General features: G+C 41.8%; 1 protein-coding gene and 2 long non-coding RNA genes across 53 annotated transcripts in view; 1 reads left to right on the top strand and 2 right to left on the bottom strand.

Moving 5' to 3' along the window:
• The window catches only part of KIAA1217, a 711513-nt gene that overhangs the window by 626054 nt on the left and 58991 nt on the right, over window positions 1-26468 (top strand). For 36 of the 50 annotated variants that reach the window (XM_070254925.1, XM_070254899.1, XM_070254896.1 and 33 more), the window contains one exon: window positions 19425-20257. In XM_070254925.1, coding sequence (XP_070111026.1) covers window positions 19425-20257 — 833 coding nt within the window. Of the gene's footprint in view, window positions 1-400; window positions 907-14620; window positions 14941-19424; window positions 20258-26468 lie in introns of those variants that run through there. The other 14 variants (XM_070254914.1, XM_070254916.1, XM_070254912.1 and 11 more) reach the window with 3 other exon arrangements.
• On the bottom strand, window positions 5560-14011 carry LOC138921375 (uncharacterized). The gene is made up of 2 exons (XR_011433892.1): window positions 13876-14011; window positions 5560-7905 (listed from the first exon to the last, which is right to left on the bottom strand). It is a non-coding gene; the product is annotated as an uncharacterized lncRNA (long non-coding RNA).
• Window positions 15694-21956, bottom strand: LOC102148369 (uncharacterized). Of its 2 annotated transcripts, XR_289734.4 has the most exons (4): window positions 21834-21956; window positions 19770-19894; window positions 17416-17754; window positions 15694-15841 (listed from the first exon to the last, which is right to left on the bottom strand). It is a non-coding gene; the product is annotated as an uncharacterized lncRNA (long non-coding RNA). The 2 variants fall into 2 exon arrangements; XR_011433889.1 differs by lacking the exon at window positions 17416-17754 and having other exon boundaries at window positions 21834-21949.

Genomic DNA, 26468 nt, shown 5'->3' with positions numbered 1-26468 from the left:
TAATAGTGAGCAAAGATGGTCACTGCCCTCACAGATCTTACAGTCTAGTAGAAGAACAGAAAGTTAATAATCAGTAAGGGTACAAACATCTATAATTTTCACATCAGTTCCCGGCTATGTGAAATCCTTGCCTTCTTTCTATTAGTTGCTTAAGTTAACGCTACAGAACTCATTTATGAGTGATGTACCTACTTATGTCCCTTTTATGTCGTGTCTTTCTGACAGCAAAGAGATGTTTCTATTGCAATTGGTAAGGAATTACCCTTATTGAAATGATTAGCTAGACAAACACATCTTAATACGGTGGTGATCCAGAACAAGGTCGAATTTTCTTCCTCCCTCGCTGCTTCCAGTTTTACTTTCTTTTCTTTTTTAAGAAGCAAGAAAGGGTAAGATCTGCTCATCTGTTACGCAGCTTCCAAGTGATACAGATCTCATCTTTCCCGCTGTGTGGCTGCTTGCTTTTCTTTGCACTTTTTTTTTGTCATTGAGAGGTTATGACAACATGAGCCATATTGTATTTATAAACATCACGTGTTTCCTTGATATGGCTTGCAGCTTCTGCCAGACGGAACACATGGAAGAAACATTTCTTGTTAGCTCAGCATTGGTTTTAGTTATGCTGATTTCCGGGACAGGAAAAATGCCTTCCTACTCAGATTTAACTTTCATAGAGTAGAAACAAAACCTCTGAATGTCCGTGAAATAGTTTTAACAAGGGTGGATACTGCTCCTTGAAACCACATATTTTGACTAAAAGCTTCCTTCTGTAAAAAACCCCAAGCCTTGCTTTTAGTCACCATAAAGACAGGCAGAGCTGGCAGCTTTCGAGAGATGGGTGGTTTCAAGGTCTCTGCAAGTCTAAAAAGTTTCTTCTAGAAGAGAAAGGTTCATGGAAGATGTAAGGTAAGAACTGTGCCTTTATAACAAAATACAATTTTCAGACTTGTTTTTGTCATGCCATGACATATTTACATTTAATGGAGCCCATTTTTCTGTATTCAAGTTCAATTCAATGAGGAATTTAAATTTTAGATTTTTATTTTAACTTCTTGCACACTCTTTAGAAGGAAACTTCTTTATTATTGGCATTAATCTGTTTTTTTAAATCCACTTAAATTGCATTGGGCTGTCTCCAGTTTATAAATCCTGTGATCTGGTTTCTGTTTAACCTTATAATTTAGAAAAGGATTTAAAATGTCAACATTCATTGTTTGCTAGTACAGATCTCAATGATTTACGTGTTTTGTGACAATTTTCAGTGGTTTCACGAAGATGTTGACCTCCATTCAGTTTCTGAGACGAATGTAGAAAATCTGAAGGTTTGAAATGGGGGGAAATTAGTATGTGTCTTTCAACATTCTAGGGAAAAATTATTTGTTGTTTTTTCCTCTTTAAATTTTAAAATAAAAATAACTCTTTTATCTTGGTTTTGAAAATTTATTAAAGAAGTATCAACTTAAGACTAATGAATACCATTTAAGACATCTACAATTTTTACAGAACAGATATAAGCCTGTTATATCAGGTTTAATGCTTGCCTGAAAAAGTCTTTGGCAGAAATTATATTTGCTTGAGATAACTATTCTCTCTTACTCTTAGAATAGTTCAGCCACAATATTTTGCATTTATTTCATTTAAAGGAATTTAATGAGAGCAATGTCCCTTTAAATCAATCCATTTCCTTTTAAAGGTAAATGTGTGTATGGATCTGCTTATCCATATCCCTGTGAATATCTTTATCCCAATTTATAGACAAATTAATATGCATGCGAAGTTGTTATCCGACATGGTCTAAATAACGTGTATATATATGTATGTATCAGTCATCATAGTAACCCTATGGCATCGGTACTATTATACCCATTTTAAGATTGGAAAATTGAGGCTGAGGGACATTAAGCAACGAGATTGCACACCAGTAAGTAGCAAAGCTGGCATTCAAACCCAGGCCAACTGTCTCTATAGTCCTTGTTTTAAAATCCCACACTGTGCAACCTTACCAGTAGCTTAGAGCTGCAGGTCTGAAGTCAGATGCAGGTAATTTATCTTGAAAGTGATAATTATAGATAAGTGATGCATATTTGACTTCAAGATAAATTATTTTGTACAATTTTGGAATTTTTCCTTTTTAAATCTGTAGCATCTAAAAGTTCGTATCTGACTGGTTGTTTATCCAGGGACCTGGTTACAACTTACTTGGAGTGAAATGAAAACAGCGAATGTCAGATAGTGTGGGGAAAGCAGAAACCACTGTGGATAAACTACCCTTCCCTCTTAACTGCTTTCTTCTTTGCCTCGTGTGCTGTATCACTCACGAAGACTGTTTTCATGGGATAGGGTGGGAAGCTTATTCCTGAAGTTGATTTGGAAGGAAGAAAAGTGTCTTTGAGTGGTGACTGCCTACATGTGCCTGCCTGCTGCCCTGTGAGGCTTCTGGCAGAGCTGTTAAGAGACAGACAGGAAGAAAGTTAAAGGACATTGAAGGTGAAGGATTCTGGAGTCAGGGTAGCTAGCACAAAGACTGTTGCTTTCCTCACCAGCCCCCCCACACTTCCCAAAGATTGAGACATCCACTCAGCTGCAAAAATATCCTGGTGATTTGTGATGCGAAGTAATTACTGCCAGCAGCATCAACAGAGGATGCAGCTGCTCATCGCCGCACTGCACTTGGGCTTCAGGATTGAGGCGACTTGCTTCCAGTCCCATTTCGGCATAAAATCCGGGGCTGGTTAAACCACCAACACAATTGGAAGTCGACTGGGAGCAGGACCTTCCTCCTGCTTCAGTGGGGACTAGGGTTAGCTCCCCAAGAGTTCTGTGCTGTTGCTGGAGAGTTCAAGGGGAGGTTTACGCCACACCCACAGCCCTGGGATAGCCAAGCCACATCCTTGTCTTGGCTCTTGCAAATATAGATGTTAGCGGAAATTGCCTTTGACTGGGAGCATATGTCCCGGTGTTTTCAGGTTGTAGCCCTTGTATCTACGTGCTGTTTTCTTCCTGGGGTTTGCTTTTCTGTCTCCTCTGTGGGTCCCCATCAGGGTAACCCAGACCACAAGAGATTGTTTCCCATCACATCAGCACAGGTCGCCTCGGTCCAAGGTCCGACCCTATAGAGGGCTGCCAGGTGACCATTCTTTTGTTTAAGCTTTTTCTAAAATTTCTCAGGTAAGCATGTGTTGTTTTTATGTAAATTTATGGGGGGGGGGCACATGTTAATTTTTAAAGAGGAAAAAAATGCTTTTAAGACACATATCATCTGGTGGTCTCTCTGCTCTGCTTCTTTCCCATGGGGTCTGTGATTCCATTGCTTGCGTGTAATTTCCGGGAGTGACTCTGTCTGCTTCTGAGGCATGAGCTGGCTACTGTAGATTTGTGACTGAGGAAATATACCTGACCCGCACCGTTGGCGCTACCTCCAGAAACAGGCCTGACTTATTTGGAATCTAAGGGTTTTAAAGGTGGAAACAAGGTCTTACACATCATCTCTTGTAACCCATTCACCTGTCAGTTGACCCTCAGGAGGCCTAGCGTGGTTGGACTGACTTGGTCAAGATTACAAAATAAGGAAGTGACAAAAATAGGAGCCGAAGCCACCGGTCCCTTAGGTGAGTCCTTTTCCATCTCCAGTGCCCTCCAGCTTTTGTTCTCACCCCTCTGGGTCCCACAAAGTTTGTTTTCTTGATTGATTTAGGAAAACACTATGTATCTGACCTCTTTTGGCCATCCATGGCTGTGGTTGAGAGTGGCCAGATTTCCCCTCCAGAGAGAAGCGCAGCTCTGTAGTGAGGCCAGAGCTCACTAATTGGAAATGCATGGGCCTCGACCCAAAATAAATGGATTTTGAACTAACCAGATTTAGATTATCCAATATTTTTATTGAAGGAGAATAGGCCATCAAGTCAACTGGAAAACATCAGCTGCTTCGAATTACGAGATGCTTTGAATAAAACAATATTGGCTTAAAAGAGTTGTGTAGCATTACAGCGTTATTTTCAAGTCAGCCTCTTTGCTAAGGCAAATGGCTCCTATGATAACTCTGTTTGAAACTTTAATGTATTACTACTCGAACTACTTTCAAAGCTGTTTTTCACTTGGAGCCGGTGACTTTAGTTAGTACATAGAGAAACAGGTTTTTAAATTTTAATAATTATATAATATCATTTTAAAGAGTGTTGCAAAGATAATTAGCAGAAAGAACTTGAGAGTTAATGAATATTACTACTTCATCACAACAAAGTAAAAAAGAAGTCCACTTAAAATTGACTTAAAGAAAAGCATTAAATGAGTAATAGTACAATTGGTGTAGGGAGATAGCCAAAATGGTGACCATATCTTGTTATTGAGTGAAGTGTAGAAAGCCATGTAGAAACATGGCTTTAAGATAAAGACCATGTCAAGGATTCGTGGAGGGGATAGAGGAAAACGTTAAAGATTATATAGTTGAAAAAAATGTGCCATTTTGATATCATAATCAAATCTAATTCTTGTTTAAGAGTTCTCAAGAACTCCGGTATCTTGTTATTTGCCCCAAAAGAAGAGCTGTTGGATAAATTATTTTTGTGCCCATTTACTTATAGAAGGCCTCTCCGGATAAAAGGTGTGAATGTCCAGTGTGTCACTTAAGCTGGGGGACCCCTTCTCATTGCTCAGGCAGCACTAACCCACTCCGTATTCCTGAAATACAGAAAATATGTTTCGCTCAGTCGTTTGATGGACACATGTGCTTGATTTCTTTCTCTTTATTTTTTTCTTTTCCTGTGAAATCAAAGGTCACGCTTTGCCTTGTTCTGATTTAACTCTTTGAACCTGCTCCTTTTCATTTGCCCTTGATATTGTAGGAAGAGCTGCCAAAGAAAAACCCAAACAATAAGAAATTGGCATGATGTCAGTGATGAGGCAATTCAGAAACAGCAGCCACCTGATCTGCAGTGTGTTAAACTTCAATGCATACTTTTCATGTAACGCACTTCTCAAGCGTTAGGCGTCACGGTCAGTCCGATAGGTTCATTACGATGAGGTCTAGTACTGTTCCTTGCACTCACTTCCCAGGAGGAAGGTGAATGAATAGAACATTCCGTCGGTGGTTGATCCCTTGCAATAGGGACGGAGGGAACATTCTAGATACAGATCCACAAAGTGGATACCATTTTTGCTTGCCTTTAAAAGACAATCTAAAAATATATTTCCTAGCAGCTGTGTAACTGCAAAACAAAAAAATCTGCTCCACTGCAGCGCAAATTACTCACTGGGTTCAGATCTTAATGCTTCAGAAATTTGCTGCAGATTTTACTGTATATATTTAGACCAAGGAGCCTATTAGCTTGCGATCTCTGAGAGCCACTGCATTCTCATGAAAATGAGAAATGTGCCACTGTTGGCAACCTTAGGCTATAATTATGTTAATCTGACCATTTTAAGACTGAAATATGTTGTTTTAAAATGTTTCTGTGTTTTTATTATTCATAACAATGATCTGAAGAAATTTAGTGAAATGCTAATAAGTTTCTATTCAGTATCACTTTGTGACTAGAGTATAAAAATGAGCCAAATGTGGTATTTTGATATTTTTAATTTTGGCAGAGAATTTTTATCTACAGTTATGTACTCATATATAGAGAGAGCATCTTAATAATATAAAAACTACCCAAATAATATTTTTATATTTTAAGTGTAGATATAGTGAATGTATGTGCAAGGCCATCTCAGCATACATGTTCAATAACAAAACATTTTTACATTTGCATTAAATCACCACATTTTGCTATACTCAAAAAAGCCAAAAATTTATTTTTTGAGCAATACTGCGAGATTAATGTTTTTTTAATCAATAACTATCCTAAAGCATGCAGATCCCCGTTTTGCATACAAATGTGGGACTGGACTAGAAAGGACTATATAGTTGAAGTTCTGGGAGCATCTAAACCCTTGTCTTTACTGATTGGTCCAGCCTGCTCCTCACCAACAAACACTTTCATTCCAGCCTCAGGCAAGTGATGATGTGGATTCTCTTTTCATTCCCTAACAGAGTTTCTCCTGGGCGGTGAGATGGGAAGGGAAGGAGAATGCTCCAAAGCAGAGATGTGGATAACCGCCCATCTCATAATTTTTATAAATAATGGATATTTGAATCTACTTATCATACCAATGTAAAGTGGTTGGGGAGTCTTTTATAGGGCCTGGTCTGGGTTCAGAATCACCAGTTAATTGGAGAATGGGAATAAGGAAAAGCACCTTCTTGAATGTGAGTCCGTAACATATAATTGGACTTTTTTCTCAAGGATGATGTCTTTGGAATATAATACAGCATGGTGCTCTTACATTCAGAATCTCCATTCTTTCCTGAGCTCTTATCTCGAAAAGAGTGTGTCATTCTCTTCATCCTCCTATGAATATATTAAAGTAGACATTATCCATTCTATTCCTTTTGCTCTCACAATTTATTGAGTAAGCCCATGAATGCTTATTGGCGATATTTGTAATAACTCATGTGGATCACACTTTTCTGCATGCAAAGTCATGTAAGCATAATTTAGCTCATTTGCTGTGCACAGCACCAGGAGGGTGAGTACAGAAGGTATTCCTGAACCACTTAGCAGCAGAACCAGAGGCTCAGAAAAGTTCAGTGGTGGGAGCACAGTGACGGCCATGAGACCACAGCCGAAGAGCTCCTCAGGAGGAGAAACCAAATCCTTTCATTCATAGTCCAGCGCTCCTTCCACCATACCCTACTCCTTCCTTGAGTATCGTGACTGAAGTAGAGTACTGATTGAAGAGGATGATTAAACCCTTAAAAAACAAATTGGAAACTAATTTGTAGGCTTCAGTACATTGGAGAAGAAGGTGAGAGTCTTGAGGGTCATCGGAATCCAGCCAATTTCTTGCTGCCTAATTTAACTCTTTTTGTCTGTTTATTGGCCCGTATCTTCCTGTCGTCTCTGGGAGAGATTTGTGCCCCAGTGTTGTTTTTCAGAGGAGGGAAGAAAAGTAAGAGAAAGAATAATACAACACAGAAGAAAAGAAAATGCTAGAGGTTGGATTGGGCAGTGGGGGAAGATGGGTTCCTTGGGGTCAGCCTGGAACCTATTTCCTTTTGAAGTGAGTTGAAAGCTCTTGCTACTTGTCGTGAACTTCCAAAGGTGCTCCATAGATTACAAAGCATTTTCTTCACATGCCTGTGTGGCAGAGGATTCTTGCCTTTCAAGGGGTAGTATGCGGGGTGAAGGCAGACAGCTAGACCATGTCTGCCCCCTTGCCTGATGTGGGCATTTCGTCATATGGAGCATGACTTCTTTAGGTGGAGTCACTGGGCCAGTAGCTGTCTGTTTTGTTTCTCGTGAGCTACTCAGTTTCAGGAATGCAGGGCTTCACTCGAGTGTAGGAATGCTCAAAGGCCTGGCAGTTTGTCACTGGGACGCAAGGAAGCAGATCTCGTCTCTGAGAAAGAGACTCCTGACAGTGTTGGAACCTGATGGGGAAGTAGCGACTAGCTGATGACTGGCTTAAATCCCCCGGCTGTCAGTGGAGGGCAAGGCATGATAGGGTGTGGGGAGAGAAGCTTGCCAAGCCCAGCCTTGGGGTATGCACGACTCCCAAACTAGTTGTCTTTGAGGCTGTTATTTATCCAAATAAGGAGAAGCAGTGGTTTTGATGACCATCTCAGATTTCCAAGCCATGTCCGCTGGCTGGCTGGCTGGCTGACTTGATATTTGAACTGAAAACACAAAGGTATTCCTTTGAAATGGAGCACCCTTGTGGGGCTCATGGATATCCTGGAGTCATCATTTGGAAGGCAGTTTCCCCCCACATTTGTAGATAACAGTAATGTGGTCTGGTCTGTTTTACTCTTCTCTTGTGCCTCTTGCAACATTCAATACAGATGACTTTGTTCAGGTATTTCTGGACCTGATTTTAGACAGAAATAATACTGATCTTAGCAATCCTTGAACCATTGCCCTCCTTTGAAGAGTGTTCAAAGAAGGTCAGGCCTTTACACTGACTTCTTAACACTAGAGTGCAAGATCGTTCTGACTCTGTTTTTTGATTTTGGGTAAGACACTTGAAGTCTCTGGGCCCCGGTTCCTCATGTATAAAATGGGGATTATAACATTTATCTGATAGGAATAAGCTGGGGAATTAAATAAAGTAATTTTGCAAAGCATTTAGTAAATAGGAGGTCTCCACAAATATTAGTTTCCTTTTCCTATCTTCTCCTGGCAGATGTAGTTGAAAATATTTGCTGATAGAGCGATTCTAGGTAATCGTGATTGCCACTCGAAGTTTAATAGGGTCAACTTTCCAAATTATGACTTAACCAAGCCCACAGTGGAATGGAGATTTTGATGTGAGCTTACCATTTCCCTCTGGTCCCCAGAGCAGTGGTTTTCAAAGAGTGGTCCCTGGAGCAGCAGGTCAGCATCCTCTGGGGACTTGTTAGAAATGCAAACTTTCAGGCCCCACTCAAACCTGCTAAATCAAATACTCCAGGAGTGGGGCCCATTAATCTGTGTTTTAGCAAGCCCTCCAGGTGATTCCTGTGCTGAAGTTGGAGAACCTCTGCCCTAGAATAACTTGCTGGTTGGGTCCGAGGTCTATCCATTGCACCAGGGCACTTAGCACTTCCCCACCCCTTGTCTCAAAGCAGGCCTTACTTCGTGCCTGGAATACCTAAGAAAGCAAACTCTTTCTTACCTACTGAAATTCTGCTCATGATTTTTGGACTCACTTAAATCTTACCTCTTTAGAGAAGTGTTCCTCAACTCTCCCAGCCAGGAGAATCTTATTCTTCTATAGAGTCCAAGAGGATTGTTCTATTGCACTCATTTGACACTTGCCAAAGTTATTCTTGCTTCGTCGTATTTTGAATATTCATGGACCTGCCTCATTTTTCCTCCTAGATTGTAAGCTCTTCAAAGGTAGGAATTAAGTCTTACAGATCCTTTTTCCCTCATCATCCTTGTCCCTGGGCTTTGCATACATAGCGGCTACTCAATAAATATTTCGTGGGCCCACAGAATTTTGTAATTGGAATGGGCCTTGGAGACAGTCTAGATCAGACTTGTTTATAGATAAAGAACCTGGCATTAACACCTGGACCAGAATGCAGTTTCCATAATATCCTGTTTAAGATTCTTCCTCCTTCACCATGCTCCACTGACTGCTAAGACACACCCTGAAGGGAGGCATTCGGGGCCATTGGCCTGGTCCAAACTAGCAGGTTGTCCTTGTGTTCTCTGCCACAGACTCCGCTAAACCCAAGGAAAACAGATGGGTTTTCAAAGGTATATTCATTTAATTTAAAAACTGGAACCTTTTAGATTCTATCATAACTCGTGAGACCTGGGAAAGTTCACGAACCCATCTAACTATACAACAAATGTCATCCATTCCCAGTCTTACACGAGAGAGTTCTCCGAGCTCACACACTCAATATACTTGGGATACCCAGGGAACTTTTTTTGGTTTCAAAAGTTGCTGTTAAGAGGAGAACAAGTGGCTCTTCTGAACCCAGGAAGAACTGGCGCAAGGGCTGTTTTGACCTGGCTCTCCATCACTGTTTTTTCATGTTTATTTTGAGGGAAAATTGAACTTGGTGGATTTGTTGAATTATTGTCCTTCACTGTTATCCTCTGGGGCTCTTTCCTCATACTACCTTTTCTTCATTTGACAGATTAGCTAATATTGTTCAGCCAAGGATCAAAATAATGGCACAACTAAAAAGCCTTTCATCAGAAGCCATCCATAAAATTCCCTTTAAAATTGGCTCTGCTGACATAGCTCACCATGTGTTGTGTGTTTGTTCTATTATTTGGTAATGGAACCAGCACATATTCTACTCCAGTCGATAGGAAAACAGAGCAGAATGCAGGCAATGGGATGATTCCAGGAGGAGGGCCATAATTATGACCCAGGTCCACAGAGTTGGTTCCAGAAAAGTTGTAAGGAAAAAAAGAGAAGAGGTACAGGGAGACATGAGCCAGGCCTGAAGGGGTAACGCCACCTGGGAACACTTGGTGTTAAGAAGCTGAGATGGCTGGAAGTGTGGTAAGAAAGGGGTTGATGAGAGGAATGAGAGTCCTGAGATTTGAGTAGCTACATTGTAAGACAACAGTGACAGACTAAGAATAAAAGACCATTTGTTTTCCAACGTGGCATCTAGCATTCATCAGTGTGTTTACCATTATTTTTTCCAATGGTCTCTGAAAATTTTCTATCCTTTAAGCTGCAAGTGTAGAGCCTAAAATTCTAAATAGAGCATTATCAATTCGTTGTTTACAGATGTTGAAGATATGTTATATCATCAACCTGAATTTTTTTTAATTCTTACATTATTATGATCATCCTAAAACTATATAATGTTGTAGCAACTTTTTTCACTTACAACGTAATCAACTTGCTCGGTTTCCATAATAAAGGTAAGAGGGGCATAGGGCACAGGGACAGAGATGTCAGTGATTCATGCATCTCTGAGAGGTGTGGTCCCAGGAACGTCACCCAGTAGCAGGATTGCGGTCATAATGGTAAGGAGTGTTAAGCAGATAAGGCCCGGATATTTTATCCTATAAGTAATCTCGTGTCTGTGATGAATGAAAACATATGTGTGTATATACATATTTACACATATATAACTAGTGATGTCATGATATCTATATAGTGATAATTAGTGATACATAATATATAAATATATGTAAGTGTAATATATATAAGAATAATATATACTAATATGTGTATTGTTAAATATAACGTATAACTAGTTATATAACTAATTTCAAAGTGAGAAGATAAATACTTAATGGTTAAGCCAAGAGAGTATCTGAATAATTAGATCCTAAGCCCACTGAGATGTCCCAGTTACTCTTTTCCTTTGCTGTGAAAATCTAAGCTTGTGAGTAAAGCAAGCGAGAGATCTCTCAAATAGAGTTCACCATGCTGAAGGTCAAAATCAAGCCAGTAACCCCCTCAGTCATTCCCGTTGGGAAGGCCTTGGGAGCACGACTCCTCTCAGAGCAGCTCCCCGTGTCCTGGAGGACCCGAGATTTCACACTTCCATGGTGAAGGAGACAGTGACACAGTGGCCAGGCTGTGTCTTCTTGCTGCTTCACTACTTAGTAGCTTCGTGAAGTTGGGCGAGGTTCCTAACTCCTTACATTTGCATGTCCTAACCATTCAAATGGGTATAGTAACACCCAACTGTGTATCCCACGGAGTTCTGAGACCCATGAAATAAAACCACAATTGAAAGCACCGTGTAAACTGCAAACTGCTGGATGACTAGTCTGTGTGTGTGAGTGTGTGTGTGGGTATAGCCATCTAAAATCCTTTGTAAAATAAGAAATGTTGTAAATACATAAAGCAATATATTATACGTCACGGTATGGACGTTGACAAGTTAAATAGCAGTTTATAAAAAGAAAAAGAAAATCTAAGGCAATAAAAAGTTATATTTGAGTGACAGAGATGGCTCACTACTAACAGCCAATCTAGAAACACCAAAAGGGAGTCACCTAGAAAAGAATAGTGTCCGTCCAGGAAATGAGCGGATGTGCGGAGACAGAGATAAGTAATGAGGAGTTATTTGTACCATCTGTTGCAAATGGTAGAAAGAAGATATTATTTTATAAGCTGTAACTATTTTAGGTACAAAAGGAGGCTGACCTTGGCCTGGATAATACATGAGTATCCCAATAGAAGATTGAGTGGACATAGAGAAGGACATTTTTCTTTTATCTGTCCTGCAACTTCACACAGTTACTGATTGTGGCTTGGAAGTTAAATGATTTATTTAATGTTACTTCGTTATTCTGTTCTGGACTGAAATCTTTAATCACCATTGGGCATAGTGCTAAGTCAGCCAGGTCTGGTATGGGGAGAGCTCAGCAGAGTCCGCCATGTCAAAATACTTGTAGAAATAACGCTCATCTTAAATATAGCTATAAGCTAACCACTGAAGGGACCATCTCTTTCCTGAGAATTAAATAGCTTTGGCAACAGTCTGTCTGTCTCATGTCTGGGAGACATTCCATTTACGATCAAATGAAACATTAATAGGTTCGCTGATACCTCACAAATGACCGTCTTTCCAATTTTAACAAGGTAAGCAAGATGAATTTAAAATTTTTCCAGCATCATAATCACTTCCCTTCACAATATCATCTTCATGTTTATAAGCACATTTTAGATTTTCTTTTAGCATATGTAATTTTCTTAAAGCCAGTAAAGAAATGAATAAGAAAGGGGAAATTGTGATAAATTTCACAAGACTCTTAGCCTTACCAGAGCATAAAAATGATTTCCTCTTAAGGTAATGCTGCATATTTACTAGCATGTCCTTTCTTAGTACTAACTCAAAAGAAATAAATGGCTTCCACTTCACTTATAGTGCCAGGCCATGAAAGGAAGAAGAAGAATGAATAGTGGGACATTGACTACACTCCTGGGAAGGACTAGTTCACAAAGGGTCTAGCATCATCCCCAGGAAGGCCAGGCTGAGGAGGAGCTGGTGAAGAAGGGAAACCAGAGCGTGGGGTGTCAGTGACTGGGCACACCCAGAGTGAGCCAAACTTTGTGATGAGGTAGCCTGAATGAGCTGTTCCCTGAAGAGCAGGAGCCACTCAGGTGAAGCCCAGGTCCTGTATGACACCAAGATGTTCTTCAGATTAGCTTACCTAAGCCTTAAGATAGGGAACCTCCCTTCTTTCTTGGGTGAGCTGCATGCTTCTTCCTAGAATGTTTAACTCATCCTGATTCACAGCAGGATTGGACCAGCTTCCAACTCCTGAGAGGGAATGACTGCTCTAGTCATGACAAAGCCATGCGTGTACTCTCTAGACGGTGCCCTGCAGCCTTTTGAAAGTGAAAGGAAATTGCTGTGAACATGGCTGGAAGGAAGAGATGGGGAGGTAAACCAAGGTGGGAGGTCACCTTGCACCCACCGACTCGCATGGTAGCAGAGTCCACAGAAGCCACCTGTCTCTAAAGCAGCTGATGTGTGGAGCAGGGCGTGAATCACTGAGCCAGACAACAGTGAGAGCTCAGTGCTTCTGTTTTCTGGGGGGCCGCCAGCCCAGACACTTCACCTTCCTTCACTCTTACAAGCTGTCCTGCAGGTGTCAAGAGCAGGTAAGTCAGTACAGGAACCGTGCTACTTAGGACATCTTAGGCCATAAATCAGGGTCTCAGGGGTTGTAGTAGGGGTGGAATCATAGCTTAATCAGACAAGGATGACCAACCCTCCATCCCCTTCCTGGAAAGCATGCATTTGACTGAAGAAAAAAACCCGCCAAATGTATCCCACATGCGCCAGGGCCCCCAGTGTGTGCCTGCCATACTCCGGTGAGAAATAACAAACTCTCGCTGATTCGATTAAAAATCCAAACAAAGGTTTTCGCATTCCTTCTGCTCCTTTCTGACCTCTTAGGTGGCATCTGTTGTAACCACTTCACCCAAAAGTTGTTTCTAATGAGACATCTTAGGAGGGTGGCGATGTCATGTGCCCCGTTTTCTCCCTCTTTTAAGAACCACAAAGTGTTGAGATGGCAGTAAACAGTTTTTTTAGAAAGCCTGCAGCGCTGACTGGATTTGAACTTGAGACATCATGGAATTCTTTTGGTCAACAAGAACAACCTCTAAAAGCCTTAAAATGTTTGAAAAATGCACAGGCTGCCCAGAGCATGGTTGTGGGGTGTGGCGAGAGGCCAGCAGGGCTTCCAGCCCAGCATTTTGGCTGACTTGTTTCTGAATTCCCACTTGGAAAGCTTTCTGTTCCACTCGCTCCCCGAGGGCTCAGAAAGCATGATGGTGATGGAACAGAGCCTAGCTGGGAGCTGAGGAAATGCTTCCTCTCTCCCTCGCCTTTTGTTAGTGATGTGTTAATACCTGTCCTCCCCGGAGCGTGGCACAAGCCACTTCTTGTTGGAACGCACGCCTCCTTGTGCCTGGTCCCCTGGAAGAGAATAGCTGCGTTGACAGCGGTTGCCCACGGAGTTCTCTGGAGACTGCCCTGGCCTGCTCCTCCATCTTGTTGAGGGTGGGGCAGAAGGGCTCCAGTTTCCTTCTTGAATGCCCTCTGCGTAGCATTGTCTGGCCCTCTCTCTCCTTCCCTCTTCTTTCAGGTATGTTTTCCAGTTGCTAGCCTGGTGCTGTGCAGGGCTGATTAATGGCTGCTACCCGAGGTTCAGCTTGGTAAAACCAACCTGGTTAATTAATAGACAGCCTCCTTGTTTTCCCTCTGGGGTTATAAACCAGGGGAAGAGGCTCACATTTCCGTCAGTTGCCAATCCACAGACTTGCAAAGTCTGGCAGCAGAGTGGGTGTTGGGGGCTGGTCCGTCTAGGTTTTCCAGCAGCGAGCACCCTTCCTCCACAGAACACTGATCTGAGAGTTGGTTCCGGGGGGTAATTAACATGTTGGGTTTCCCGATAGTTTCGTTGGTGGCTGGTTGTTGGTTTGTTACAGTGATCCTGTTTGCTTTAGTAAAATTTATTTTGTCCTGTTTCTTTCATTGTTAACCCATTTACCTTGGCCTCTCAGAGTTCGTTCATTGGTGTGTGTTTTCCGTGTAAGCAATTGTTAAAGGACTGAGTCACCCTGAGTAGCCTGTGGTTGGATGTGGGCTGAGGTTATTCAGTGACTAATTTCCAAGGGGAGGAGAAATTGGCTTATCATGGGGAGGACTACTTTTTATCCATGCCCGTGGCAGCTTTGCTCAGAAGACTGGGTAAAACAAAATGGTCTTTACTGGTTGAGAACACTCAAGCTGGGGAACATTTTAGGATCTGTGTCCTTTGTCATTTCTTCTCTGAAGAGAAAGCTGTGTAAAATATCCAAGAGTGGAACTGAGGATTTAGATGGAGCCAGCAAACAAAGGAGTCGCGTAATTGGGAACTGAGCCAATGTTCTTTTTCACGGAATTAGTTATACAGGTGATTTCCTTGAGAAAAAGTAAGTGGCTTTAATTCTTTGAGGACGAAAGAACCTCATAAGAATCCTTTTCAGTTTTGTCCGATTACTTCATTGTGTGGTCTGATTGAGTGGTATGTTTACAAATTCTAGACTCGGAAGGGTGGGGTTTGAAATACAATCAACTGTACGTAATACTCCCTTTCCACAAAGAATACATATATATTTTAAATGCTCCACAAAAGGACGTGATTACACGAGAGAGTTTCCCAAAATGATTTGAAAGAAACATTTTTCGTGCTAGATTTTTTCCAGAAACAGTTTTAAGATTTTTTTCCCCCTCTTATATTCAAGAAGCTTCTAAATGAGTATTATTTGGTTTAACTTACAGTGTTTGGGGGAACTGAAATATAGATATATATGTTAGGATTCCTAACTCAAACTTTAAGTAATTCATTTGAAACTACCCCAGATTTTTTCTGGTCTTTGGGAAGTACAAGCTAAGCAGCTTACTGAACTATGTGCTGTGGCCAGAGACAGCAGCCTCTCAGCTGGGGCCATGGTACTCAGGCTCTGGAAGAAACTTCGCCGTTCACAAGAACTGGAAGGACTCAACCAAGAGACAGCACTGGTTTGGGCAGAAATGGAAAGTGGGAGAGACGATACCCAACCAAGTAGATGAGCGGTGGAGAATAGCCCTGTTGACTCATTGCCAATAGATACGGTGCAGATAAATGAACATTTTCTTTGTCTAGGCCGAGGTGCAGGCCAATAAATCACCATGTTGTATTCTGGTAGGGTGTTAAAAGAACCTTTATTTTTGTGTTTAGGTCTTTTCTTGCTGTAAAATGAAGTTTGTTAAAGCTCACATAAAGACATTTGTGTTGAAATCTTCTGGGGCAAAAGTGTCGATGATATAACATATCCAGATACTTTTAACTTCCTAAGAGAAACGAGATAATAGAGAAGATTAGTGGCATCAGAGAGGTTGGTGGGAGAATAAGGGACTTAGATATATTAAGCTGAATAGCAACTGTATGTATGTGTTTTGCTTATTTATTTTACCTTTAAAGTTTAATATAGTTTTCTCTTAAATGGTCTGACTTTGAGTGCTAATGCAAGAAAAATCCAGTATGTGTTTAATGCCATTTCTTTGCTTATTCATCAAAAAATAGTTAAAATCAAAACAAAACTGTGTAGGTGCCTGATTCTAGGAAAATATCTCCATGGAAAGAACACTAAAGGCTTGGATTTTTTAAAACTATGAATTATCGAATCTTAGTCATCATTTGGGTTCAGTCAATCAGACCATGAGTACCTCTCGGAGTACATAACATCTCCTTGTGCTGCAGTAGCAAGCTGCTTCCTTGGGAGGTCTCGCTGAAGACTTGGAAAAGATTCTCTCTTGGCACCCCAGCATACCTTCCACCTCATCCCAAGAGTGAATTGTCTTTGGTTGATCCATATCCTTTAGTGTGTGAATCCAACTTATCTCACTTTAAGAGTTCATTCTAGTTGTAGGTTTAAAACATTTTCCCACTGTATAATGGGAACATCATGTCATTCTCTTCTTGGGCTCTATGTAAAGCTGAAGATGGAATTATCAGGGTTCTTTTTAAAACTCAGTCTTGGAGAGTCAGTCGATAGCTTGGCAAGCCAATGTAAGAATTCTGCCAAAAGCTTCCAACCTCTAAATCACCCATACTGACGGAGACATTCAACCTTAGATTACCCGTTCTGTCACTGCTGAATGCTTGTATTCACCTCCACTGTGGGTAACTCAGGAGGACAATGATTCTTTCAGTGACCCTGTTGAATGATGGCAAGATTATTTTGAAGTGGACAAGGCAGGGCTGATATACAGCATTACCATTAGGTACACGATGCTGATCGCTTATGGCTGGGATCCATCCTTGTTGGCTGAGGTCCCATTCTGATAGGTTGGTACTCTTGTGATACTGGTTACTAGATGTTAAATATTTTGGCTGTCACCTCCATTCCCCATATGAATAGACAGCATATCAGAATTATTGTTAATTAATTGTTACATTTCTTTCTGAATTCATTTACACCAAGAAAGTCTAATGAAATTTTTTTGTGTGTTTCATTTTAAAAGTTAGTTGTATAATGTATCCTAACCCTTTCTTTTCATATCACTAGCTATATTTTTAAAATACTTATACAGGCATGTCTGTTGTTTTAAAAGAAATTTACTCAACTTTTTGTTGATTAAAATTAATTTTGCATTTTCATTTCGTTAATATTCTTTATCCTTCTAGACAGTTCTCTACTCCTTAGAATCTTGACATCTCTTTTAATTCTCTTGCCAGAAAAAGGGGGTGTTAATTGGGATCAGGATCCCCAAATCAAGATGTAATCTGAAGCCAGATAAGGAGGGAAAAGAACAGGGAGTGGTGACTAACCTTGTCAGGATCATTGTTCATCCTAAGAGGTTTCTAGACCTTTGAAACCCTTTTTTACGTTTTTGGAATTAATAACAATGACAGTAGTACCTACCATTCGTTTGCACCTGATCCCCCTTGAGCACTGCGGTGTACTTTATACACAGTGGCATCTTTGAATAGATATGATGAATTTATCTTTATGTTCATTTGGGTTGATTACTGCATTGTGTGGTCTGATTGTGTGGGGCATTTGGCCAGCTATGCACTGGGACAGTCCCTCTTGTCTTTTGTGAGCTGGGTATGACCTGGGAGGCTCTGCATTGTTTACCACTCAGCCAGATCTTTCCTTTCATTGTGCCCTGCCTTGTGGAAGACAGAGTGGGAGCGGTATTTATAGAGGATCCATGTTGATCTGCTGCAAACCTTCTGAAACGTGGTTGCTCCAGCCATTCTGGAATGAGAATTGGGTATATTATCACACAGTGACCTTGGGAATGCCCTTAGATGATCAGGTCTAAGGCCCTGGGCACCTGACTCATGAGGGTGTCAAGTGAGTGAGCAGAGAGAGGAGTGCATGGGCTGGAGTGTCAGGGCTGGGCCATGTGGAGCAGACGCACCTGGATCCCAGCCTCGAGCTCGGCCTCACTTTGGATCCACAAGGGCTAGGAAATGGGGAGAGAGTCCCAGGGGTGAGGACAGCTTGAAGATATCCCAAGTTCAGTTTAGAGGGGGGAATAGACTAGCCTATGTGGTGGGAGTGTGTGTGGATGTTGGGGAGGTGGGGGTAGTGGAGATAAAATTGTGATTGCGAGTGAGGGGACTGCATACTCTGGGGTCTCCAGAAACAGCTCCCTAAAGGGGCTGAGGAGCCAATTCAATGATGCTCAGGTAATGTACCCTCAAAGGGTTCCTTTTGGTTGCTATATATTTCCACTTTGCTTGCATTTTTTATTGCTCATTTCCATTATAAAATCCATCATAATATGTAAAACTCCTGGGTCAGGGATTCTGCGCTGCTGGATGGTTCCAGAAACAAGATAAGGAAGCTGTGGGAGTCCTGCCGGTTCTTCCCCTGATTCTCATCTAAGAGATGTACCTTCTCGAGGGCAGAGACTCCGGTGGCTTGTTTAGAGCTGTATCCTAGAATAATGCCTGGTTCTTAGCAAGTGCTGCGTAAATACTGTTTACTAAATGAATAAATTTATAGGGTAAGGAATCAGTACGTTTTCAGGCCATTGGGCTCTGTTTCATTTTCAACCTTTTCCTGTTGCATCAGCTTTTTCTTCTCTCTTCCCCCATCACCCACACTGTGGTTCTCTCAGCTGCTCATCTTGGTTCTGGTCCATTTGAGCCCACCTCCTGTCTCTTCATTTGAGCCCCTACCTCACCCACCCCCCAACCATTATGCCCTCCTTGTCGTCACATCTCCCAAAAGTCCGATGGGAATGTGGCCTCCTGTGATAACACAAATAGAACTTGAAGAGTAGGCTTGGGAGACTCCACAATGTTGAGGTCTCTATCAGGTATATTCATTTCCTGCGTTTGGTGTAACAAATTACCACAAACTTGGCTTAAAACACCACCAAGTCATGATCCTACAGTCCTGAAGATCAGAAGTCCAGACTGGGTTTCACAGGCCAGTATCAAGGTATTGGCAGTGCCACAGTCCCACTGGAGAGGCTCTAGGGGAGAACGCATTTCCTTGCCCTTTCCAGCTTCTGGAAGCTGTCTGCATTCCTTGGCTCATGCTTCCCTCCTCCATCTTCAGAGTCAGCAGTGTAGCATCTTCCAGTCTCTCTCTCTCTGACCTTCTTCTGTCATCACATCTCCTTCCCTGACTCTGACCCTCCTGCAACCCTCTTTCACATATAAGGACCCTTGTGATTGCATTAGAGCCCAATCCAAGATAACCTCCTCATCTCAACATCCTTAAGAGGGGACACGTGCAAAGTCCTTTTTGCCATAAAAGGGAACATAGTTAACAGGTTCCACAGTTTAGGGTGCAGACATCTTTCAGGGGCCATTACTCAGCCTCCACATCAGGGAAGCCACTGTCACATTGAGACTTCTCTAAAAACATGAATATCAAAGTAAATTTTCTAATTACTGTTTTATTTTCAGATGCAGAGAGAAATTGTTTATGCAAGAGGAGATGGCCCTGGTGTCTCTCGACCTGGATCCACAGCTCATCCACCCCATGCCATCCCAAATTCTCCACCGTCCACTCCTGTGCCCCATTCCATGCCTCCTTCCCCATCCAGAATTCCTTATGGGGGCTCACGCCCAATGGTTGTTCCTGGCAATGCCACCATCCCCAGGGACAGACTCTCCAGCCTGCCAGTCTCCAGATCCATCTCACCCAGCCCAAGCGCCATTTTGGAAAGAAGAGATGTAAAGCCAGATGAAGACATGAGCGGCAAGAACATTGCAATGTACCGAAATGAGGGCTTCTACCCTGAACCTTACCTTTATCATGAGGGGCGGATGAGCATCGCCTCTTCCCACGGCGGGCACCCGCTGGATGTCCCTGATCACATCATCGCATATCACCGCACAGCTATTCGGTCAGCGAGTGCGTACTGCAACCCTACCTTGCAAGCAGAAATGCAGATGGAGCAGTCACTGTACAGACAGAAATCAAGGAAATATCCAGATAGCCACTTGCCTACTCTGGGCTCCAAAACGCCCCCATCCTCTCCCCACCGAGTCAGTGACCTGAGGATGGTAGATATGCATGCTCACCATAACGCCCATGGGCCCCCTCTCACCATGCAGCCAGACCGGGTCTCGCCAAGCCGCCAGGCCTTCAAGAAGGAGCCAGGCACCTTGGTGTATATTGAAAAGCCACGGACCACCCCGGGATTATCTGGCATTGTGGACCTCGGCCCTCCTCTCGTTGAGAAGCAGGTGTTTGCTTACAGCACCGCCACAATCCCCAAAGACAGAGAGACCAGGTAAGGTGGGCAGGGTGGCCGGGGCTGATCTGTGCCTGTGTGTCGTCAAGGGCTGCTCTTCAGAGGTCAGACCAAGAGAAGAGATGTCAGCTGAGCACCAGCTTTGTGCAGTGTGCCCAGTGGGTGCTGCTGAGGGCATAGAGTAGGATCAAAGGTCATCCTTGTCCTCAGAGAGTCTCGAAATTGGTGGTGGTCAAGTGAGGCAGACCAATAGCTGTGCTAAGGGAGGGCAGACACACCAGCAAAAGTGGTCAGGGTGTGCCTCCGGAGCATGCCTCTAACAGCATCATCGTTGATATAAATCTGAATAATTCAGAAGAAAATTCTGATTAGCAGAAACCATTCTGACAGATGGATCAAGAGCTTATAGTAGGGGCCGGCCCGTGGCCAAGTGGTTAAGTTTGTGCACTCCGATTCGGCGGCCTGGGTTTTACCAGTTCAGATCCTAGGCGTGCACGTGGCACCACTCATCATGCCATGCTGAGACAGGTGTCCCACATAGAGGAACTAGAATGACCTACAACTAGGATATACAACTACGTACTGGGGCTTTGGGGAGAAAAAAAAAAAAAAGAGGAAGATTGGCAACAAATGTTAGCTTGGAGTCATTCTTCCTCAACAAAAAAAAGCATACCTTAAAAAAAAGAGAGAGCTTATAATTATTGATCTGCCATTGAAAATAAGGAGTGAGTGGTTCAAGTTTTAACTGTTTGAAATGGCAATTTGTGTTTTTCCTTGTGGAGTACAATCGTGTTTTCTCATCTGGTTTTGGAAAATGGCAAGAATGTGTCACTGTCTTGTCATCTAGGGTGATAAAAAACGCGAATTTGCGTAAAGATAGGACGGTTTTAATACTCATTCAGGAGTGGTTCTGTGACCAGCAAAAATTTTTTAGTGAATGAGACACTCTCAATATTTAAATTTCTTTTTTAATATGCATGTTTTTATAATTTATAATTTACCAGCCCACAACCTTCCTACTGTGTCTTAAAAACTCTCCAGGGGCCAGCCCTGTGGCCGAGTGGTTAAGTGTGCGCACTCCACTTCAGCAGCCAGGGGTTTCGGCGGTTCGAATCCGACATGGCACCACTCATCACCCCATGCTGGGGCAGCGTCCCACATGCCACAACCAGGAGGACCTACAACTAGAATACACAACTATGCACTCGGGGGCTTTGGGGAGAAGAAGAAGAAAAAGAAGATTGGCAACAGTTGTTAGCTCAGGTGCCGATATTTTAAAAAACAACCTCCAAAGTTCCTTTAATAATAGAAAAGCTAATTTTGATAAACGGGATTTCTCTTGCCTGAACTGGTTGAAAGAAGTCAACATAATAATTATAACCATAAAAATCTAGTCAAAGAAATTGAGTCCAAAAGAGGTTAAGAATTTTACCTGTTGTCATATATGAATTCAGAAGGCATGTGAAACATAAGATTCAGATATTCAGTTTTTAAGCACCTTGTTAGAACCACTGTCTCCTGCTTCTCACCAAAAATGATAATATCCCTTACTGTAATCATAACTTTATTTTAAAAAGGCCAAAATTGTGGCCAGAATGTGAATCATCTGTCTTACTTTTTTCCACACAAATCAGAAAGCCTTGTTTTCATGAGCAGGATTTTATCGTGAAAGGGCCATCTCTCCTTATCTGTTCAGTCAACAGCAAAAAGATTCCAGGAGGATGGAAAGAGAATGAACATGGAAGTTTGGGGTCAGTGATGCAACAATGAATTCTAACCCGTTCACACAGCTAAAAAAACAGCAACGGTGACTGGCTTGATGATGTAGGACCGAGAAATGGATTGGAAACTGGTATTCATTCTCTTCTTTCCAAAGGCCTTAGAGGGAAATTCTAAGACTCAAAGAAAGACGCTTCTCATGAGCACAGACAGCTGAGGGGTGTGGGATAAACACTGAGGCTCCTTGGAACAGACTAGTGTCACAGCTAGAGGGAAATCTACCAACACCCGCCTTAAGGCTTGGAAGCTTGTGCCCTGTGCTTCAAAGAAAGGGTAACACGTCTGCTGTCGTGGGCTGTGAGGGGCTGGTCGGGGAATGTGTGTCACTGAGAGGGTTAGTGTGTCACTAATGTCTTAGAGCCATGAGGATTTGGTCCAGGAAACAATAAAAACTATCCATCTCTAGGATATGATGTTGACGGCCAGAATCCATCCTCCCCACTGTCCCCACCCACCCCCACGCTGACCCACCTTGTAGGTAGAAGAGGATTGAGAGCTTGATTCTGCCCTGGGTCATATGAAGCCATTTCCACTCTGCTGGTTTCTAGGCACGTCTTGGCCAGTGATGGTGTCTGACTTCTTCCCCAGCATCTAGCTCAGGGTCGTATGTGCAGTTGCCACACATATGTAACTTAATGAACATCATTAAACCCAGCTTTTCATGGGATCTGGTTATGGGAGAAAACAAAATGAAGGAACCCTCTGCTTGCAAGTGGAATCTTCTAGATATCACTCTCTGATTAAAGTCTTGAAGAATTTTAGCTTTAAATAGCATCACTGTTCTTTCGAGGCTTCCATTTCCTTTTTGAAAAGGATTTGCCGCCCTCAGAGATTTCCATTTTACTGAAGCTCAGAAAATTCTATGGATTTCTGTTTTGCATATTAAGAATCCTTTTTAGGAAATCCAAATTATCTCATTTCTAGTATTAAAAAAATTGACTAAAAAGGTTCATGTTCACCTAAAATATACTGTCATTATCACTACCGTATTCTGACATATGATTGTAATTATGAATGTAATTTTACATGTTCACATATTTTCATGTCCCGTAATGTGAAATAGCAGAGGAAGAATTTTATCTCTCACGTCTTGCCCAGGTGATTCCTCACCTTTTAATCAGCTTATCTCCAGAGGGTGGAATTGGAGTGCAATGCTGGCTCGATTTCCCTTCTTCTGTAGCCCTACACACACACACACACACACGCACGCACACACCTCTCTACATTTAGAGTTGCTGTTCCTGAAAGACCTAAACATCCCCACTAACTCAACCCAGGCACGTGACAAATGTGTGTATAGAATGATTCTCTAATAAAAAGAACTTGAGTCTGGAAGTGTGGTTATCAGCCCTGCCATCCATCACCTCATTGTTACCTAGATAGATAAGAATGTAGGACAAACGAGCAAGTGCCATGCTGCCTGGGTACTGCTGGGGAATATTAGAAGAAGAAGAAGAAGGTTGATGGTAGCTATCATTTATTGAGAACCTTTTCATGAGCTAAACACTGTGTTAAGTAGTTTTCATCCATCATGTGATATGATCCTCATGATGACCCAGTGAGTTATGTTCTATCATCATCCTCATTTTACAGATGCAGAAATGTAGCTCAGAGAGGTTAAGTAACTTGCCCAAGGTCACAAAGCCAGTAAGTAACAGAGAATGTCCAGGTCCCTTAAGGAATCCATACTTTTTACCAGTGTGCAATATTCTGCCTGATGAGTGAGAACCATGAGCCATACCACCCAGCAGAGAAGTAAATTCAGGAGTGAATTCTGAGCATTTCAACCAAAATTCTTAAAAAATTGTTTCAGGACTGGATGCAAAGTAACTGCCCCTGGAGATGTTTACGATCTTAAACATGGTAGAATTTGCATAATTATGCTGCTAAATATATACATGTCGTTTAAAATATAACTGCCTTAGCTAGTATATTAGCACAATTATGCAGAAATAGGGAAAGAAATAAGAGAACATTCTTGGTAGATTTTATTTTCAAAAAATGAGTGAAGACTGTCGGACAAAATCTTTTAAAATGAGAATTCCAGAAACAATTATTGAAGCACAAGATTATAGTGCATTGCCTCACCTATACCATGATGTTATTTTAGAAATATTTGATCCATGTAAGTGTTTTCAAAGAGTCTTCAACTCCTAAAAGTCTAACTTCGTGAGTACAGGGCCCTATAAAGTGCTAAACCAATTTCTGTGGCAATTTTATAATATTAAAAAGCAAATCTGAGAGTGCTTTTTATATGAAACGCTCAAGTGGAATTTTACATCTGAGCTGTGAAGCTACAGGAACACAGGAGGGAGACTGAGAAATCCATAGTGATACTTTCTTATGGGCACTGCTGGATTCATGTGCTGTTCAGAAGGGCACGTCTATGAAATAGTCCAAATAATTGCAAGATGTGCAAAATCAGAGAGCAAAATTCTTCCTTTCCCATCTGTACTTAGGAAACTTCCAACGGTAGCTTTTTTTTGTTGAGGGAACATGATTTTATAAAAGCTCTATTGACTTGAAGAGTTAAAGATGAGGTAATTTCATCTTGATTCTTTTATTTAGCCATGTACCTTAATCTAAAGAATTTGACCTCTATTTTCCTATAAAGACGCTTCCACAAAGCATCTAGTGATGACAAATTGTATATAGACGATCTGGAAAAGATGATGTATATGGTAGAACATGTGTGATGGTAGAGCTGTCTACCCAAGGTGGCCATGGACTTGGGCTAGAGCAACAGATGTTGACTTTCAGGATAGCAATTCTCCTGTCTGAACTTCTAGAAAGAAAATGATCTTGAGTGACGAGGTGGCTTTACCCAGATGACTTCCCTTCAGCTGGGACTCCAAGAAAAGAATGGATCCATGTGACTGTGAAGGACTGCCAAGGGAGACGTTGTGTGACAGATGACTTAGTGCATGAGGTTCCTTCTTCCCTGGGTTATAAAATTACTTCATTAAACAGCATCACTCTATCTATGCATGGAGCATAAAACAGCCCTTAAGAATTGTAAAATTCTAGGACATTTATGTTTTGCTTTTTCCTGTTTAGAGTTTGGATCATATAATGTAAAATATCTTTACTGAAATAACTTTCAAAATTCAAGGGTACTCATTGCCAAGTGTCTAATAGCTCTCCTTCCAAATATATAACAGATTCTTCCAAATGTAATATTTGCAAGACATGGTAAATGAATTGAGATCGTATTTTTACACTATTCTGCACCTACGGTAGCTAAATTCAACACACTAGTCAAGAATCCACTGGGGAGCCAGTTCTTGCCCTTTCTGGGCATATATATCTGGAGAAAGAGAAGCCACATGAGATCTCACTGTGATTTCTAAGGCATCACAGACTTAGAGGAAGAATCCTTGCCTTGGGCCAATCAGAAAGAAAGAGAAAGAAAACTTCTGTGTACAGGAGGAAGCCTGCATAGTAACTGGTAGCTTGTGTCTGTTCTTAATCATTTGACATCACTTTCTCATTTTATGAGGATTACGTGTTATTGTGTTGGTAGCTTCCAGAGGGGAAATACATCCTGGGTTTAACAGTTGATTGAGTGAAAGTTGAAATTCAGATTTATGTCCTTTAAAAATGTTCACAGTGGCTGGCAGACCATTGAAGATTGTCTAAACTATGCTTTATCCTGCCAGAGAGGTGAGTCTGAATGATTAAAATAGAAGGATTAATTTTTCTCCTTTTTCTGCATGTGTAGTCAAAAGTGAGCTACATCAGAGATCTCCTAAGTAGTTGGACTTGGGATCTTTCTAGAGCAAGGTTTCTTAATTTCTTCACTATTGATATTTTGGGCCCAATAATTTCTTGTAGGGGGAGTGCTCTCCTGTGCATTGTAGGATATTTAGTGGCATCTCCAGCCTCTACCCCACTAGGCGCCAGGAGCCAACTACACTCCTCTAACCCTACCCCAATCAGGACAACCAAAAACAGCTCCAGATGTTGTCAGATGCCCCCCAAGGGGCAAACGTCCCTGGTTGAGAAACACTGTTCTAAAAGAAATGTGGACTTTTTCTACTTAATGAAGCAGAGAAATGAAAGAATGCCCCACGCTCAAGGAATGTAAATTGTGACATTCTTAAAACATGGATCTTGACAATTATCACCTCAGTTCCGCCCTTGACCTCTTGATAACGCAACTTCATCATCGTTAGAATTTGCTGTTAGTACCTCCGGTTCATCAGTCTGTGATCAGTCATTTATTGAGAGGCAATAATGTGCAGTGTTAGGAACGTGGGCTCCAGAACCAGACTACCTGGGTTCAAATCCTGATTCTAACACTTGCTACCAGTTGGGACCTGTGGCAAAGTGCTGAATCTTTCTCTGCCTCAGTTTTCTCGTCTGTAAAATAGGGACAATAATAACGTCTGCCTCACCAGATGGAACAACTCATTGCAGTTAAGTGCCTTGTGCCAGGTCTGCCACATAGGAAGCATGCTCTACTACATGC

Source organism: Equus caballus, chromosome 29 (assembly GCF_041296265.1).
Source record: "Equus caballus isolate H_3958 breed thoroughbred chromosome 29, TB-T2T, whole genome shotgun sequence".
NCBI lineage: Eukaryota > Metazoa > Chordata > Mammalia > Perissodactyla > Equidae > Equus > Equus caballus.
The sequence above is the reverse complement of the archived record's forward strand: the minus strand, read 5'-3'. Positions and strand labels throughout refer to the sequence as shown.